This window comes from Cricetulus griseus, chromosome 6, assembly GCF_003668045.3.
Source record: "Cricetulus griseus strain 17A/GY chromosome 6, alternate assembly CriGri-PICRH-1.0, whole genome shotgun sequence".
NCBI lineage: Eukaryota > Metazoa > Chordata > Mammalia > Rodentia > Cricetidae > Cricetulus > Cricetulus griseus.
The window spans coordinates 106,453,966-106,473,207 of record NC_048599.1 but is presented as its reverse complement, the minus strand read 5'-3'; the positions used below and the strand labels follow the sequence as shown (position 1 = coordinate 106,473,207).

The 19,242-nt window shown below is 37.3% G+C and overlaps 1 protein-coding gene across 1 annotated transcript in view; it reads left to right on the top strand.

The window, feature by feature from the left end:
* Positions 1-19,242, top strand: part of LOC100758324 (ankyrin repeat domain-containing protein 26) — a 75,330-nt gene that overhangs the window by 51,232 nt on the left and 4,856 nt on the right. The window contains exons 7-18 of the mRNA XM_035447070.1: positions 348-543; positions 2,750-2,783; positions 3,252-3,375; positions 5,572-5,785; positions 6,900-7,071; positions 9,085-9,155; positions 9,733-9,847; positions 10,366-10,550; positions 11,370-11,592; positions 12,302-12,417; positions 15,721-15,844; positions 17,894-18,108. Of these exons, the coding sequence (XP_035302961.1) occupies positions 348-543; positions 2,750-2,783; positions 3,252-3,375; positions 5,572-5,785; positions 6,900-7,071; positions 9,085-9,155; positions 9,733-9,847; positions 10,366-10,550; positions 11,370-11,592; positions 12,302-12,417; positions 15,721-15,844; positions 17,894-18,108 (1,789 nt within the window). The remainder of the gene's footprint in view (positions 1-347; positions 544-2,749; positions 2,784-3,251; positions 3,376-5,571; positions 5,786-6,899; positions 7,072-9,084; positions 9,156-9,732; positions 9,848-10,365; positions 10,551-11,369; positions 11,593-12,301; positions 12,418-15,720; positions 15,845-17,893; positions 18,109-19,242) is intronic.

The following is a 19,242-nucleotide window of genomic DNA, read 5'->3' as shown; positions in this document are numbered from 1 at the left end:
AAACAGGTCTTGTTAACTAAAATGATGAAAATGGAACTGGGTTAAGTGACAAAAGTTGATGAAAACAAAGCTATTTTTATTAGAAGGTGTCAGAATCCTTAGTAGCTTATTTCTGTTACAGCTTAAACAAAAAAAGAAGACAGGACTCAGCAACAGGACAGACACAGTGGAAAAGCCATCTTATGGCAACACTGCTAGTGCCCCTGCTGCTACCACCGATGATGATGATGATGATGATGATGATGGTGATGATGGTGATGATGACTACTATGATGATGATGGTGATGATAATGATGATGATGATGATGATGATGGTAATGATGGTGATGATGGTGATGGTGATGCAGCAGCTACTGCTGCTTCCCCCAAGGATGAGGAAGATGATGCAGCAGCTACTGCTGCTTCCCCCAAGGATGAGGAAGATGATGATGCAGCTGCTGCTGCCACTTCTAATAATGGTATTAGACATGAATTCATCATACAAAGGCATTTTGGGAAGGCTGGTAACCACCAATTTCCTGTTACAACAAAAAAGCATGTTGGGTAAGTATGGTAATATTTAATAGTGCATCATTGCTGTTGTCTTAAGAAACAATTCTAACTTGGCCTAGTGTTCATGCTTAACACATCTCATGCTTTTGCTCTGGATGTTCAGTCTGGCACTTACATCAAAAGAATATAATGAGATAACATTGTTGCCCACTATACTGATGCCTGTTTTATTAGAAAGATAATGGCAAGGCTGTAAGAACTGAGGAAGATGTTTTTCCATGACAGTGTTGCTGACTAAAGTTGACAAGTACTTTTTGTTTTTTGAGACAGGGTTTCTCTCTGTAGCTTTGGAGCCTGTCCTAATATTCGATCTGTAGAGCAGGCTGGTCTTGAACTCATAGAGATCCACTTTCCTTTGCCTCCCATAAGCTGGAATTAAAGATATGTGCCACCACTACCCTGCTCGACAAATACTTTTTGAAGGATAAATTTGTAGCAAGTATCCTTGTCTGTTTCACAATATCTTTTATACCCACAGCTTAACTTGCACAATCAGGTATTTGGGGTACATAATAAAGATTCTAATTTAACAGTCACATGTTTGGGTGTCACATTGACAAGGATGGGGTAGTCGTAGTTATATTGTCATCTTGACAGGATGTGCAACAACAAATAGACAAACACCTATGGGCCAGTTTGTGAACATTTCTATAGATTGGTTACCAAAACCTGCCATTACTGTAGGCAACACTGTTCAATGAGCTGGAAGGGAGAAAGGGAGCTGCCATGAACCCTTTATCAACCCTAAACCCTTCTTCCCCTAACTAACTCTTTAGGTCTTTATCACAGCAATAAGGGAAGAAACTCATGCAATGTTATAAACCATCAGGGGATAGTTTTTCTGTAAACAATCAGATAGTAAACATTTTAGTGTTTGCTGGCATTAAATTGTCTGTTGCAGTAGTCCAAAATCAGCTAGAGATAACAACTGAATAATGTGAATAATATTTTTTTAATTACAGTATTTTCAAGTGTCAGAATATAGTTCAGTGGTACAGTGCTTGGGTCATATGGGGCTGCCCTTGGTTGAAATCCCCAACATCACAAGAAATGGTTAACAGAAAAGAACTGCAGGCAAATAAATGGTTAAATGCAGCCCCAGGAGACTAATTGTGACATTTTGGCTAAGTACAAGATTCTGCTAATACATTATATTCTCCTTTGTAAACATATTTTGTTATATTTCCACAGTGCTTTCATATATATTTAAAATAAGCTCAGTTTGTAAACTAGACTATTTATTCATTTTTATTCTTACTATAGAATTCATATTTTAATATAAACAATAGCTTTGTATACTTATAGTTGCTTAGTGGAAAGTGCCCTCAAATTATCCATTTTAATGTAATTTTTTTACCTTTTTGAGATTTTCATACATGAGTACTATATTTAATTACTTCCACCCTTCCTTCTCCGTGCTCCAACTCCTCCAGTGTTTCCCAACACCTTCTCAAGTTCATGACTTCTTCATAATTGACTTCTTCATAAACATTATTGTCACATGCATATATGCATACTGCTGAGTCCGCTTAGTGTTGTGCACAGTACATGTGTTTACAGGACTGGATAGCCTACTAGGGAGGTTGCCCCTGGAAAAATCGATTCTACCTTGCAGGAGCCATTTATTGGCTGTAGTTCTTCGTCTCTCTTCACTTAGTGAAGGGCCTTAGTCTTCCTTCTCCTAGTCCTTTCATTTATAAAATACTGTCATTTGCCTACAGAATTGTCATGGAAATTAAACTGAATTTAGATGACAGTGGAGGTCCTGAACAAGCTAACTCCTATCTTCACTAGGAAAGGATTGACCTTCTTTGGGGCTTTATGTGTTATTCTTCAACTGGGGTTAGCATTCATAAAGATTTATTTTTATGAAAAATGATAATAACAAAAGTCGACATATTACTTTCCATAAAACAATAGTAGTAATATCATATTTTCTTGTTGCATTCACTGTCAGAAAGTTTGTTCATAATTCAATTATCTAAATGATTTTAGTGACAATGTTTTTTTCCTTAATGTTACTTTCTGTTTTAACAGGACCTCCCTTGTAGAAGCCTACCATATTTGAAATAATTTATGAATTTGGGGGTAGGATAAATCACAAATGTATGGGTTTTCTAAAAAACATAATAGTTTTCAATATTATCTATGCTTTTCTTATTTAAATACTGAACAGACACTTCTGTCTCCTTTGTAGGCTGAATGAGAAAATATGTGATGAAAAGAATAAGGTACTGTAAAAGTAATTTTTTTTTTTTTTGGTTTTTCGAGACAGGGTTTCTCTGTGGCTTTGGAGGCTGTCCTGGAACTAGCTTTTGTAGACCAGACTGGTCTCAAACTCACAGAGACCTGCCTGCCTCTGCCTCCCGAGTGCTGGGACTAAGGGCGTGCGCCACCACTGCCTGGCTGTAAAAGTAAATTTAAAACAGCATTTTTGCTCAAAATAATTTACAAAGGAAGTGATACATTATAAAATATGTGTGAAATAAAAACATTATAAAAACTGAAGTGAAAAGATCTAGAATTTTTTGTTATCTACTGAAATGTATATTGAAGCAGTGATAATCTTTGGAAAAATCAGTTCCCTTCATATCTACAAGAAATTCTAATCACAACGATGTACAGCTAATATACTGACACATTTGTCATATAGTATAAGCATTGAGGATGTTCCCAATAGTATATTGTTTATTTTGTAGGCTGTAGAACACCTGGATGCCATAGACGATCACCAGTTATCCCAATCAGCCTCTGAGGATGACATTCTGCCTGATTATGACAATATATTGATGATAGTTGACCAACTTCAAATGAACTATAAAGGTCAGACTACTGCATAAATGTAAGACCTTTAGTATTAATGCTGAGGCAGTCTTCAAATTCAGAACTTGGGGTTGTCCATAGAGGACTTTTTTTTTTTTTTTTTTTTTGAATGAGAGGATTCTTTTTTTTCCCCCAAACACAAAAGATTATAATTTCAAGCATTTTTTTCTTTTTTACATATCCATCCTTCCCCATTCCCTCACCCTTCCTTCCTCCCATGTTCCCCACCAACCCCCCAACCCATCCCCAAACTCCTCCCCAGGGATAATGAGGCCCTCCACCAGGGATCTTCAAAGTCTGTCATATTGTTTGGGAGAGGGCCTAGGCCCTCCTTGCTGTATCTGGGCTGCAATAGTATCCCTCCATAGGGAATGGGCTCCCAATTTTTGATGTAGTGTGAGACATAAGCATGCAGGTTAACATACTATTTTCTCTGCACATTTTTGAAGAGCTTGACTTTTCACTAAGTCATATTTTTGGAAATTATATTAGAAGTAAGGAGTCTATATCGGGTTGGGGCCATTTTCGGAACCCTTTTCTCTTCTTTCTATTGTGTGTTTCTATTATGCCAGTGCCATTCTGTTTTTACTACTGTGGCCCTGTAGCATAACTGTAAGTTGGCACTGATACCACTCCTTGGAATTATTTTGGCTATTTATATTCCTTTTGAATTCTAACTTTTTTTCTCATTCTGCTAGAAATTTCATTGGCAGTGAGGAATTTGTACTACTTTACAAGTCATATTCAAATAGTATCTGTTTTATAAAGTAAATTCTAATATTCTGAGAGTGTGAGCACTCTTTTCATCTTCTGGTGTCTTCCTCAACTTTTATCTTTTCAGTGAGAAAATTAATTTCTTTAGTAATTGCAGCATGTTGTTTGTAGCTGATTTGTCTGCAACTACAATGTATGCAACTTTAAATCAGTTAGCACATTTTCAACATAATTCTGCCCCTTCTTTTTGCCCACCCTCAATATAAGTCTGTCCAAAACATGGAGGGTTGAGAAATGTATTAATCTATGGGTACAGTAAGTTCTTAGGAGTAGATTTAACACTATGTCCAGTTAGCAGTGTAATAGATTCTCCCCTAAAGCCTATGACCTTTGTAGCCACAGGTTCTTGGTGTAGAAATGGTACCAAGACGTGGATTTCATTTTGTGGAGTAAGGCTTAAAACCAACCAGAGGGTGCTTGGTGACTCTGATGATATTCATGCCATTATTGCACCACGCAGCATATCTTACTAGACCAGGTGCTGTTTGTAGCTCTCAGATTCACAGCTGGATATGATTGACAATTTTCTCCTCTGGAACCATGCATGCATAGTACCCGCCAGTACTATGAAAGCTAGCCAATAGGGATTCATCTTCCAAATCAGCAATAGCTTAATATGTCTAAACTCTATGACTCAACTTCATGGTGTCTTCAGAAATAAGGCCTGACTGTCAAACTCTGCAGGACAATTGTAACATTAGCAGTAACTTGTAATGTTTTGTGGTCTGTGGCTAACAGTTCCAAAAGAGTTAATCCATTCCTAGCCCTGGGCTTCTTATTTGTTAACCTCTCTCTCTCTCTCTCTCTCTCTCTCTCTCTCTCTCTCTCTCTCTCTCTCTCTCTCTCTCTCTCTCTCCCTCCCTCCCTCCCTCCCTCCCTCCATATATACATATGCAGATGCACAGATATAGCCCTATATCCCATATTCCAGCTCTCACATTCTTCGGGGTGTTTTATTTCTGTGTGTAACATTATCAAAATCAGAGTCTATTTCTCTTTATTGCTTAGAAGGATATTGCCACAAAGTCCAAGCCCACTACCTAGATTAGCTAGGATCTTCTTCACCTTCTGAACAGATCTTTATTCTCTGACCTTTAACTCCTAGTGTAGCAATCTCTTCTGTGGAAAATCTTCCTGGCCATAGCAAAGAGTTACTCTATGGAACCCCAGGATTCTGCTTCAGCATAGCATCCATCTAAATCCATAATGGTCATTTTATCTGTCTTCTCCATCTGATTTAAGATAAATAAAAGCAGTTAACTAGTCTGCCTTATCTGGAAAATCTTAATATATTATATTCCAGATTGTAGTCATTCAGTCTGCATTTGTTTGCCATGAATGACAGAATATTAAAACGTACAAACCTTTGTATGCAGAAAGTGCTCAAGCATTTAATTTCTACTCACCCTTTTCCTGATGTAGATTCTGGAAGACTGTTGGAAATCCAGGATGCAGTTCATTCATATAAAATGATATTAGAACATAAACAAAGTCACTCAGAGTTACTTACAGAAAAAAGTAAGAAAATGAAAATCGGAGCTAGTGAAATGTTAAAGAAGCCACGAGAAACAGAAAAGGCGAAATCACAGCTCAGATGTAAAAATGAAGAGCAGCAACTAGAACTCATTGGTGTGGGGTATGATTATTTACTTAAAGAAGTGTGAACAGTTGGGGCAGACTGCTGGGTTTGGAAGAAAATTTTTCAGTGCTGCATTGCCTTATGGACTTCTTCCATGTTTCTCATTTTGAGAAACGTCTATTAAGTTCATTAGCCCATTTGTTGGTTGGATGATTTCAGGTTTGGTACTTAATTTAGAATTATATTGGAATGTAGGATTTTGTCCTTTGCAAATGGATATTTTATATCTTCCTTTCTTGTTTTCAACCTTTAAACTATTTCCCTGGTCTTACTACTGCTCTGGCTAAAACGCTCTCTCTCTGTCTCTCTCTGTCTCTCTCTGTCTCTCTCTCTCTCTTTCTCTGTGTGTGTGTGTGTGTGTGTGTGTGTGTGTGTGTGTGTGTAGTTAAAAATTATATATATGTAGCCGAGAGCTCCCTCTGAAACACGCCAGCACTCACCCCTTCTCATCAACTGCCAAGGCTGCTCCTGCTACAGGATGGAGTGCTGGCCCCTGGGCTCCCTCTCTCATCCCTGTACTGCCCCAGCCTACTCTAGAGCAAACCCAGGGACCAAGTCTCCTCCTTCCTTAATGTAAATTTACTTGTAAATGGATCTCACAAGTGGTATGGGTCTTTATATTAGAGTCAGTCAAGAGTAAAAAAAATTATAATATATATGTAATTTTACTTTGAGATATATATTATAGCACATAGTGCCTTTGAAGAAACAATTGGGTTGCTTGTCCATACTATTTTCTTCCTAAGCAGCAATGAGAAACTTCATTTTTCTGTTAATTCTAAAAGCTCATTATTAGTATTTAAGAAAGACAGTATTTTAGCAGCAACAAAATACTGTATATGTAATTTAATTTTCAACTTTTCACTTTACTGAAAAATATAAAAGGTCCTTTTCTGCAGTCACAGAATTGCTGGTAACAAAGGCTGATCAATTCCCTGAATAGTCTTTGATTATATTCTTTCTATTCCACGTGTCCTTTGGAGAGACTGACTGACTTGTGAAAGTAGAGATGACACTGGAAAGTGTTTGACTACATAAAATACTGTACAATAATAAAATACACTTATATTTTTCCAAAATGAATTTTAATGCCAGTCTGTTCAATTTGCAGATTGGCTGGAAAGCAAGAAGAACAACAAAGAAATGCTCATTATCTCCACGAAGAAATTAAGAAACAATTAACTGAAAAAGAAGAGCAACATAAAAAAGAAAAACAGCAACTTGAAATGTGCCTTAAAGCACAAGATACGGAACTGAGGCATCTCAGAAACCATATGAAGAAGGTAAATTTACTGGTGAAAAATCCATACTTCTAATTTTTTTCAATAATGTGACTTATAATCTTTACTTGTTTAGTAAGGGAGTCCTGTTTTGTTTAAGGATAAGAACATGATTGGGGAAATTGGTAGCTTGGAATTTTCAGCACTATATGAGCATTGTAAGCCTGTGCTTGCATAATTTGAGGTGTCTACTGTACCATTATGTAAGACCATCTCATGTGGGCTCTGCTGTGCATGCAGGCCACTTTTAAGCACAACATTGATGTGCTTGCACCATTAAAGTGTACTGTATTTATGTCCCCTGAAAATTACATTCAGAGATTTTAATTTATAAATCAATTATTGTGAACTGTGGCCCTCAAGTCCTGATTTATACATGTTTACCAAGTGAAAGAATGGAAAGTAAGCTTGGTTTAATCCACACAGATGTTACTTTAAGTATTTTTATTGAAATATGTCCTGTCTAGGTTTGAAAAGTTTTCTGAAAAAGTTGTCCCAAAGCATGTTTGCCTACACCAAGGAACTGAGAACTTTCTTTTGTTTTTATTATGTTTTACTTAATGTTGGATAAGTCTATAAGCCTATGCAATGTATTTGATCATGTGTCTATCTTCACTCTCCTCTCCAAGTCCCTCTAGACATATGTCTCTCCAAACATCATATGCGTTTACAGTTAAAGATTTATTTTTATTTCTCTCTCTCCCCCTCTCCCTCTCCCCTACCGTGTGTGTGTGGGGTATGTGTGTGGGGGGGTGTGTGGGTGTGTGTATGTGTGTGTGTTTGTCTGCGTAGTCAGATCCCTTGGAGCTTAGTTACAAGTGTTGTAAGCCACCTGACTTGGGTTCTGGAAAGCAAACTCAGGTCATCTGGAAGAAAAGCAGGTGCTCTTAACTGCTGAACCATCTCTCTATCTCTCATGCCTTTAATTATTATTATTATTATTATTATTATTATTATTATTATTATTATCATTTATAATATCATACTTAATTGCTGCTGCTCACGTGCACAATGGAGTGGGCATTCACTGAAGCATGAGCATCTACTTTTGAAAGATAGGGAGAGTTATTGTGAGTGAAAGGGGAGTTCCGGCTAACGGAACTGCTAAGTGTTAGATAAAGTTCTGGGATTTACACAAAGTCACACATTCTCATTCCTGTCCCTCTCAATGGTGTGAAGCATGATACAGTGCAGCATGTATCTTTCCCTTCTCACGCATTCTGCCTAAAATACCAAATTCTGTTAGCACATCTAACATAAGCCTGATTCTAAAGCTAACAGCAAAGGTGCACAGTTCCTGATGTATCCACGGCCCTCTAAATTCTTTACATAGTTTCCTAGTTCAGTCTTCTCTGGAGTCCATTGACTTGGATAGTACTATTTCTATTTTACAGATAAAGAAATTGAGGAGCATCAAGTTAACTTCCTCTAAATGCATGACCTACACATTCAGTCATTTCATCTGTGCAGAGAGTGCCTCTTACACACTCCAGTGAAGCATTTAGTTACCCAATGGGAGACTGATATATTTCACTAGTCTAAGCTCTACCCATCATGTGTATGAAATTTTCAAGTTATAGTTAATGAAGAGGTATTTTGAATATAAAAATAGAAATTCTTACCATAATGGCATCTTCCAGTTTTGCCCACAATACCAAGTTTGTCCATTTGAATTTCTGAAAATTATTTCAAATGCTGAATGTGCTGATATATAGCTAGATTACAGCACATGGGGAGTGGACACCAAGAGAGTTGTGAGTTTCAGGTCAGCTTAGACTACATAGTGAGACACTATCACAAAAAAACGATTTCAAATTGAAAAACATCAGTCCAAGACCAGGGTCAACAAACTTTCACTTGAGAGATTGGTTTTGTGAGCCGCAAGGTCCCTGTTGTAGCAATTCACTCAACTCTGAGGAAGAACATAAAGGTAGTGTAGGATTTCAGCACATGGACAGTTGGTGAGCAGATATTTGCCTGAATAGTAATATGTCCTGTCTTTTTTCTTTCTGTTAGTTGCAAGAAGCACGTGATCAAGAGACACAAGCTGAAGAGAGTGACAGGATGATGAAGGAACACCTGCAAAAGTATGGTTTAAAGTATTGTACAAAAGTGCTTGACTGGCCGGGCGGTGGTGGCACACACCTTTAATTCCAGCACTCGGGAGGCAGAGGCAGGCAGATCTCTGTGAGTTCGAGACCAGCCTGGTCTACAAGAGCTAGTTCCAGGACAGCCTCCAAAGCCACAGAGAAACCCTGTCTCGAAAAAACAAAATCAACAACAAAAAATAAAAGTGCTTGAATACAAATAAGCTATGCAATACTGGAAATACAACCCGTATGATACATGTATCAGTTTGGAGTCTAGAAAAGTCTTTCATGCATTATTCTCAGTGAGAGTTGGAGGATGTGAAATGAATAAACTTAACAGCCTGGGGTTCAATCCCCAGCAAAACAAAGCAAAAAAAAGAGTAATGTCTAATTGCTCACACCACAACTCCATTCTTCACAGTAGCTACAAAACCCAGATGGAAATAAGACGCATTTAGCAAATATTTCAAATATTTCAGAAATACATACAATTAGGTCCAGATTCAAATGCTTCTTACATTTATGCTGATTTGATAATAAATCTCAGAGTAATTAATGGAAATATGCTTTTTAGGGTTGAACAAGAAATTTTCAAGTTAGAAGAAACTGTTAAAAAGCAAGCCGAGACAATAGAGCAACTCGAGAAAAAACTAAGTAAAGATAAAAGTTTGGTAAGATTTCACAATCTAGTAAGTCAGCCTTTTATTAATTTCCACCACTCTGAATTGGAAATTTTCTTTCTCTAGTTGTTGGGTGTCAGAATACTTGACTGTGGTTTGGCCTGCTGCTCTTCCCATGTGATCAAGTATAATACAAAGAAAGTAGAGCTGGGTCCAAGGTTCTCACACTTATGGTTTAATCCCGACATCATCTCATCACTTCTTTCATCAAAATCATTTCAACTCCTTTTTTACTTACTTAGCAAGAAAAGGAAAATATGGAATGATATATTGATTAATAAGTTCAAATCTCCTTCAAACTTGGGCAACTGAAATCAGATATGTGCACACACACACAATAATGTATCAATATCTTGTAATTTTGATTAAATGCAGTAAACAAGGAAAAACTTTACAGCCTGCCATTTTTTCAACACATTTACATTTCCAGCAAAATTACTGACTAGAACTACAGAAATGTAATGCATTCTTATTTATATTATGGTTATTTAAATCCATAATGTCTCAGTCCTTTTAACTTTTTTCAGATGCAAACAGGTCAAGAATTTGTTAATAACTTCAGAGAAATGTACACCACTTCAGTAATGAGACAGCTGGAATTCAGAATTCAAAGTCTGGAAAGCAAAATCTCTGAAATGAAGATGGAAACTTATAATGATGTGCTGGCGCTGGAAAACTGTAACGAACTTCATCAGTCACATAAACTGAGGGAGTGAGTCAAGTCCAAGAATCATGTAGGACAGGAATTTAGTGTATTTTAACAATATTATGGACATAAAGACTCACTAGAAAATATAATCTTGAAAAACGATGATGACGAATGAACTAAGGTGTAGGAAGCTAATCCGGATACTATTTCTCCTTTATTGGTGTATGTACTGGTGTGTTCTCTTAGTATTCTCATATTTATCCTGGTTTCTTAGAATTTTTTCCAATAAATTTGCTGATGTTTTTTTAAAAGATTTTATTTATTTATTTTGTATAGTCTTCTGCCTGCATGCCAGCAAAAGTCACCAGATCTCATTTAAGGTGGTTGTAAGCCACCATGTGGTTGCTGGGAATTGAACTCAGGACCTCTGGAAGAACAGTCAGTGCTCTTAACCTCTGAGCCATCTCTCCAGCCCCCTGTTGATGCTTTTTATTCCATATACGTACATTGTCAGCATTCCCTGAAATCTGAATGTTGAACACTTGAGTATTTTCTAGATTGTTGTAACATGAACTCTTCATGTCAAGGATGACTGATTGCCCCTTCTGGATATTGTTTACCACTGGGCAACTGGCCTTGACACTGGTCCTGAGCATTCCCACCAGAGAAAATCTAGACACAAACAGTTCTTTTGAGCATCCATCCTCTCCATAAAGGCACACTCACAGCTCAGGCAAATATGAACACAGCATGAAATAGAGAGTATTTCACATGGTGCTTCCAAATACTTCCTTCTTCATTGTGTGGTGCTGTGTGGGAGACAGATGACCGATGAGTTGATTAGGGGATAATGAGATACTACTTGCTTCCCATTCTTCACAGGACTGAAGATCAGCTGAAGGAGGTCATGACCCAGTTTCGCATGGTGACTCAGCACAACATGTCATTACTAAACGTACTTGCCTCTGAGTGTCCCTGTGTGGCAAACTTTCACAAGTGTTTGGGAAACCTCTTTACCCAAGAGAATATGGTGACTCCCAATATGCTGACTCCCACTTCAAGGCCACAATCTTCAAAACAGTACAGAACAGCCAACCTGGATGTGGTTAGTGTTATTAATGTTTTTCCCTCTGAGTAAGAAGATTTGAGTTTTCCACGTGCAGACTCCTGAATTGCTTAGTTTTAAAATTCATTCTTATTTATTTAGTATTTTTGAGGGGATGAACAAAGGACATGTTGAGGCCAGAAAACAACTTGGAGAAGTTCATGGTCTCTTCCAAACATGTGTTCTCTAAGGCTTAGAACTGAATTAGTCGGGTTTGGCTGAAAAAAACTTTGAGCTGCAGAATCCTAACCCTGGCCCTGTTCAGCCTTTCTAGAGGATTGGTTGATAGAAAAGGCAGTCCCCTGTGTGAATGTGTGATGTTAGTAATGGTGTTTTCATTTAGAGTCAGCTGCACATAAAACATATAATCAGAAGCAGGCATTTCCCAAAAGTGAAATGTTTGTGGGGCATCCTCAGATGGAGACACCACCAGAAACCAAATGCAGCATCAACCAGAAAAATAATTATTAACAGGCATAAGTACAAAAATTGTGTTTTGTTATGTAAATTTCAGCAATATAGAAGGGGGAAAATGTCCATCAACTTGAGTTGCTATAGGGAAAGCCCTCTGCTTTCACTTGTGTGTCTGTGAGCATAAGATTTGCAACACTTGGAGAATCTCCCTAGCTTGGTGATCCTGTGAGAAGCAACAGGTCCAGGAAAGAACATCGTCTGTGCTTTTAAAAACTATCTTCCCACCTTTTCAAAGTCTGCAGACAACAATGAAGATTTCAATAAAGAACCCATCAAGTTAGTTCTGTGTCCGAGGCCTGAGCTGGATCACACAAAGAAGAAAAGCATGGAATCAGCTAAAGAGAAAACCCTGTAAGATGTATATATTTCATATCTGTTTCAGCATTCATTCTTTGTTTCCACTGTACTTGCACAAAAATCAAAGTAGGAATTCATTTTGCATTTGCATTTTCTGACCTAAATTGTAGTAGTTTACAATTTACCTCAGAAATGCAAAACAAAACCTTAAAGTAGTTGTACAAGCCCATATTCCTCTTTAATGGTGTTGAAATACTATCAGTCAAGTCTTGGATGTTCAGCTAACTCATCAACCCTGCATTTTTGTTCAGAATATGTCTTGTTCTTTCATTCTTTTAATATCATCCTTCCCTTCAAGGCTCCAGCCAATCCTTTAATATAAAATAGCCCATCTGTATTCTCTTTCAACAACATCAAAAAAGTATTTTGAGTCTATTTACGTGCCCTTGCTCTGTTTTTCAGTCACAACATAAACCAGGTACATTCCATTTTCTAGGTGTTTTCCATATGCTCCTAAGATGCACATGTCTGTCTGTCTGTCTTTCTGTCTGCTGGTCTATATATGGTTATTTATTCATTTGGTTGGGTGTTTGAGCTAAGGCCTTTTTACTGTGTACTGAGCCTTTCTCTTAAATGAAGCAAAATAGGATTGTTACTAAAGGAGTCGTAGTCGCTGCTTCCTTTTCTTTGTTTAAACAAAACATGGAACCATGGTGAAGTCGGAAAATCATTTTGTGTGTAGGACTCCCTGGTGGTATAATAAAGTATTTGGCTATCCTTGAAGAAAGGGTAGGAAACTTCTCAGAGCTCTTCAAAGGGAAATGGGAACAGCTCAAAAGTCTTTCTCCATGGGGCTCAGGTGGATAGAGTACAAAGGAAGCTTGCAGCTCCCTGCCTAAGTTTGGGAAGGTTGTGGTTGTTCGATGCCACATTCGTTTGGGGAAATAAATGCAGATCACATTGTCACTGTTTCTGGCTTCATCTTGAAGTAGTGACTGAATTCAAGTTCCAAAGGTTTTACAACTCTCCTTGGTTTACAAATACTAAATTTTCTGTTATTCTTACTTGGTTTTAAAAGCATTCCTTGCCCAGAAGAAAAAGACAATGGTGACAGGTACAGATTGGTTTTCACCCACATGCCACCTTACCCATCCCTTGGCATCAGGAATGGATTGTCTTGAGAACATCTGGCAGAAACCCACATCATGTACATTACTTTTTGTAGTGTCCCCAATCAAATGCCTGATAAAAAAATGACTTCTACAACATAATCTGAAACAATAGTGCCCATCTTGGCAGAGAAGGCATGGGGGAGGGTAGTGCCTTCTGTGGTAGCATTAGCTTGCTTGCCCACTTTGTTCACATCCCCATAGACCAGGAAGCAGAAAGACCCAGAAGTGGCATCATAATATGACCCTATAGCACTTCCCCCATGTGCCTACATGTCAAGCCAGGTCCCATGTTCTCAGGAACCACAGTCTCTCCAGTCATTACCACCAGATACAGACCAAGCCTTCACTCTCATGTGTCTATAAGCATATACTACCTTCTAAATCACAACGCTATGTATCTTCAAGACCCTTATACAAAATGGCATGCTATTTATACATAACATGGCTATGCCTTCTAATAATTCTATCATCTATAGGTTACTTTTTTCCTCACAAAGTTTCATTCTTTTAAAATTTTTGTTGAAAATAGATTTTTTTTCTCATACGGTATATCCTAATTACAGTTTCCCCCTTCTTCTACTCCTCCCAGTTACTCCCCCACACCCCAACCCATCTAAATCCATTCTCTTTCTGTCTCTCATCAGAAAACAACAGGCTTCCAAGAGATAACAAGCAAACATAACAATAAAATACATTAAGATAAAATAAAAACTATCACATTAAAGTTGGACAAAGCAAGCCAATGGAAGGAAAATAGCCCCAAGAGCAGGCACAGGAATCAAAGACCTGCTCATTCATACACTCGGGAGTCCCCTCAAAATACTGAACTGAAAACTATACACAGAGGGCCTGGTGCAGACCTGTGTAGGCCCTGTGCTTGGTGCTTTAGTTTCTGTGAGTTCATATGAGTCTTGCTCAGTTGATTCAGAAGGCTTTGTTCTCCTGGAATCCTCCATTCCTTCTGTCTCTTTACCCTTTTCCTGCCTCCTCTTCAACAGGGTTCCCTAAGCTCTGAGGGCAGGGATTTGATGGAGACTTCCCCTTTAGAGCTGTGTGTTCCAAGTTCTCTCTGTGTGTAATGTCTGGCTGTGGGTCTCTGAATTGGTTCCCATCTATTACAGTAGGAAGTTTCTCTGATGATGGTTGAATAAGGTACTGATCTAAGAGTATAACAGACTACTATTAGGCATCATTTTATCACTATTTTTAAAAGACCAGTAGTATTTGGTTTCTGGGCTATCTAGTATCTGGGTCTTTGTCACCCAAGTAGTGTCAGGTATATGTTCCATCTTGTGGAGTAGGCCAAATCAGATATTGGTTAGTTACTCCCACGGGCTTTTTGATATCATTTTCCTAGCATATTCTGCAGGCAGGACAGCATTGTAAATCAAAGGTTTTGTGATTGAGTTGGTGTTTTGAGATTTTCTTTGGTAGCCTGAAAAATACTGTCCCATTCAAAAGGCACTGGAATGTAGGGTTGTAGGGTTGAGGTTCTATATAGGCACCAGATCAACTTTTCCATGTTCAATGAGTTGTGTGAGTGTTTACTTCAGCAATGAGGTTTTGCTGTCAGGTTGTGGAGTACAACAACTTTTAATACCATTTATAATTCAAGTTTATACTAAATTCAGTAACTGAAGAATAGAATTAAGATCTGCCTCAGTACGTATTTAGTATTTTCCAATATTTCCACTGAGACCTGTTTGATTGCTTGGTTATAAGCCCATAGATAAGGAAGTCTAACAGTACACACACACACACACACACACACACACACACACACACACAAATTTATACTAAATATAGTATAAAATATTTTTATTATCCCGTGTGTGTGTGTGTGTGTGTGTGTGTGTGTGTGTGTGTGTGTGTGTGTAGGTCAGAGAACAATCAATGCCACAATGTCAGTTCTCATCTTTTCCCTTTTGTGGATTCTGGGGACTGAATTCAGGTCATGAGACTTATACAGAAAGTCCTATATCTGCTTGTTCATCATTTGGGCTCAATGTGAGCTATTTGTATGCCGTGTGTGTCTTAATATTTTCCTTCATATTTACTTGAGGTTATAATTTTAAATGATTTCCAGTAAAGTTAGTTTGAAACAAATGAGAATCATAATTTATATACGTTAGCAAATGTTTACTCTTTAGAAGCTGTCATTAACTCTGTCTTTACACTCTTGTAGAAGTAAAAAATGTTTTAAAAGGACAAAAACAACTGAGTGTGAAAATGGAAAGCATAGTTTCTCTGAAGTTTCCAACACCAGACAATTTGAAATGGAGAGTCCAATTGATTTACCAAGACATGAGGTACTTTTCCAGGAGCTAGGGTACCCAAAAAAGTCAGTTAGGAAAATAAAACTCTCAATGCTTCCACAGTGAGATGTTTTAAAAATATTACCAACTTTTTTATCAATGAAAGAGTTGTAAGTTTTCTATTCAAAGAATAAACAATTTATTCTTTCTTGTCTCAAAGCAAAATTGATGTCTAAAAACCAAGCAACAGGCATTGTATGACCACTTCCATACCACAGAGATGTGCTTAATTTCAGGGGATGAGTAAGCAATAATTAGGATGTGGAAAATCAAATTCAGTCATTTGTAGAATTCCAATGCCAATTGTTTTGCTAGTGTCAAATAAAATTCAGTGGTTACACACTCTAGCCACATTCTCCACTGACAATACTCTTTTATAATAATAATAAAGCAAACCAGCCTTAAATAGAACATTTGCATTGCATTCATTCCTCCAAAGACTCAAGGATCATTGCTGGAGGCTGCACAGAAAGAGTATGAGATTGGAAGGGGTGGGTAACTGACTATAAGCACAGCCATCTGTTGACTGCACTTGAAATTGTACTTATCCCTGATTCACATTATTCTAATCTTGTAATTTTCTTTTTAAAAAGTTAAAAAAACATTTACAGAGTTGTAAGACTTTGAATTGAAAGGACATGACATAAAAACTTCTCACTAGAATGACCTTGTTTCTCTAATAGATACTAAATTCTGTGCAAGCCTACATTGGTTCATTACAGATTTATTATTTGACAATTTATTTTTCAATTATCCAATATTTAATGAGTTAATATTATTTTGTTCAAAAATCTACAGATTGGGAAAATCTTGACACAGAACAGGTCATCTCCTCCCATGGCATTCAATTGGGACAGATTGAAACAGTGGGAGGCTGGAGTCCTCTGGAGTGTTATTCCCTAATGTGTCTGCTTGTTTTGGATATTGGTACTACCTGGGAGGAGCTTCATTTGCAGTAGGGAGGTGGAACACTCATGTGGGAACACATGGGCTTTCCCACATTCCTCACAAAATGGTGATGGGATTGATATTAAGCACTTTCCAAATTACATAGGAATCGTGAGGCATGAATCTATTACATTCTGTTCATTAGAACAAACTTAGGTTTTCCTATATTCCATCATTTGTGGAATTAATATTTAAAAATGACATGTTCTCAAACTATTATTTATGTCCCTAAAAGTTACATAGTCTAACTACTGAAAATTAGTCTCATTTTTGCTCAAAACTCCTATCAAATAATATTATGGATGAAACCAATTTTAATTTACTAATTTAAAACCTCTTCCTGTTAGTTGTGAGGGCTGTGTGGAAGACAGAGAGGGCAGGTCACACTGTGCCGACTTGGTTGCTATGCAAGGAGCTCACTCTCTAAGGAAATGCTTCAGTTCATTTTGATCTCAGCTCAGTTATCATTTCTTCCCAGACGCGATTCTTCTCAGTCATCCCTCTGCTAATGTTTCTATAGCTGCTATGTAAGGACAACTCCATATCCCAAGACTTTTGTGTCAGTTTTTCACAGTTTAATGTCCTTATATCAGTGCTTTAACCACCACCAGACATCTGGCAGGAGACTTTCAGAAGCACTTGTGATTTTATATTCTAGATACAGAGTATAACATACTCTGAAAATAATTTTAATATAAATCATTCATTATTAATACTTTCAATTGATTCTGTGACTTTTCCAAAGTATCCAATTCCCTATGATTTAAAGCTGAGGAAGTATGTAAGCACTGTAGAACTAACCTTCAATGTAACAGACTTACTGCGACTCTCAATTCTAAACACAAACACAAATGCACACACATAAACCTATATCAGTTTTATAGAATTCAGATCACATGTGAACAGCATTGACTATAAATGTTTTAATAAATAGCTTAAGGTAAAATATTGTTTAGTATTTAATATTTTGAATATTCTATGTTTTTCACATATTTAAATGTTCAGAGTTAGTGGCCCAAAACTAAAAGAAACAAATGTACAGTATTTAATTCTATCACAGTTAAAGGAAAAAGATATCCTTTAAATTTCTTTCAGAGAACAGCGGAAGATGAAGAAACTGTTGATAGCACACTAGAAAACCATGATGCCTCATTCATAAGTCTACAGGAATCCAGATTTACAAATCTGCAATCTGAACACTCAGAAAAAACAACTCATCAAGGCTCATACAAAGCTGAATCAAAAAAGTGTAAGGATCCCTATCTAGAAAGGGTAAAAATGACAAAACGATCATCTCGTAAACAACTAAGGTAAGTCAGTAATTTGTCTCTAAAAAATAATTGTTGGGGGAAGACATTGATGAGATTTTGTGATGTGAAATCAAGCTAGAGAATATAATTTTGGAAAGCAATCTTAGTAAGTGAACGTTCTTTTAAAATGTTTTCTCAAAAAATAGTTGCTATTACCTTCCAAGTTTGGGTTGCATGGTGCTTAAGCCAACAATATCTTCATATTGTGCCTCTTATTTACATTTAGTTACATTTGTTGTTGCCTGATTTTTACTCTTTGGCTCTTTGGGGTCCCTCCACCCAACTCCCAAATAAATACACAGAGACTTATTATTACTTATGAATCCTTTTATTACTTATGAATGCCCAGCCTCAGCTTGGCTTGTTTCTTGCCAACTTTTCTTAACTTAAATTATCCTGTCTAGCTTTTGCCTCTGGGCTTTTATCTTTCTCTGTTTCTGTATAGCTTGCTTTCTTGTCCCGTGGCTTGCTGTGTAGCTGGGTGTCTGGCCCCTGAAGTCCTAGACTCCTCCTTTCTTTCATACCTTGATTCCTCTTCCCAGATTTCTCTTCCTGTTTATTCTCTCTGACTGCCAGCCCTGCCTATCCTTCCCTGCCTGGCTATTGGCCGTTCAGCTCATTATTAGACCAATCAGGTGTTTTAGACAGGCAAAGGAACACAGCTTCACAGACTTAAACAAAAATGCAACATAAAATAAAGCAACAATCTTTGCATCATTAAACAAATGTTCCACAGCTTAAATGAGTGTAACACATCTTTAACTAATATTCTACAACATACATTCTTTTAAAATTGCAGAACAGAATAAGCATGTATTTATAAATTATAAGTAACTGTTCTCTGAATGTGATAATGTAAGTACATAGACACACAGTACTAATACTACATTGGTGGCCATAATCTAACACTTTGTAAATTGACTTTCAACTGTGTTACTTGGTGTTAACACTGTGGGGTTTGGAGAGATGGTCCTCCTAAGTTTTTCTGTGCTGTGTGAACCCATGGTTGCAACTCATGATGTAGGAAAGGATTAACACACAAGTGAAGAAAATCATAATTTAATAGTAGTTACAACAGTTCCTTGTTTGTTGGGAGGGATATGTGGAGACAAAATGGGTGGCCTTGTCCATCAC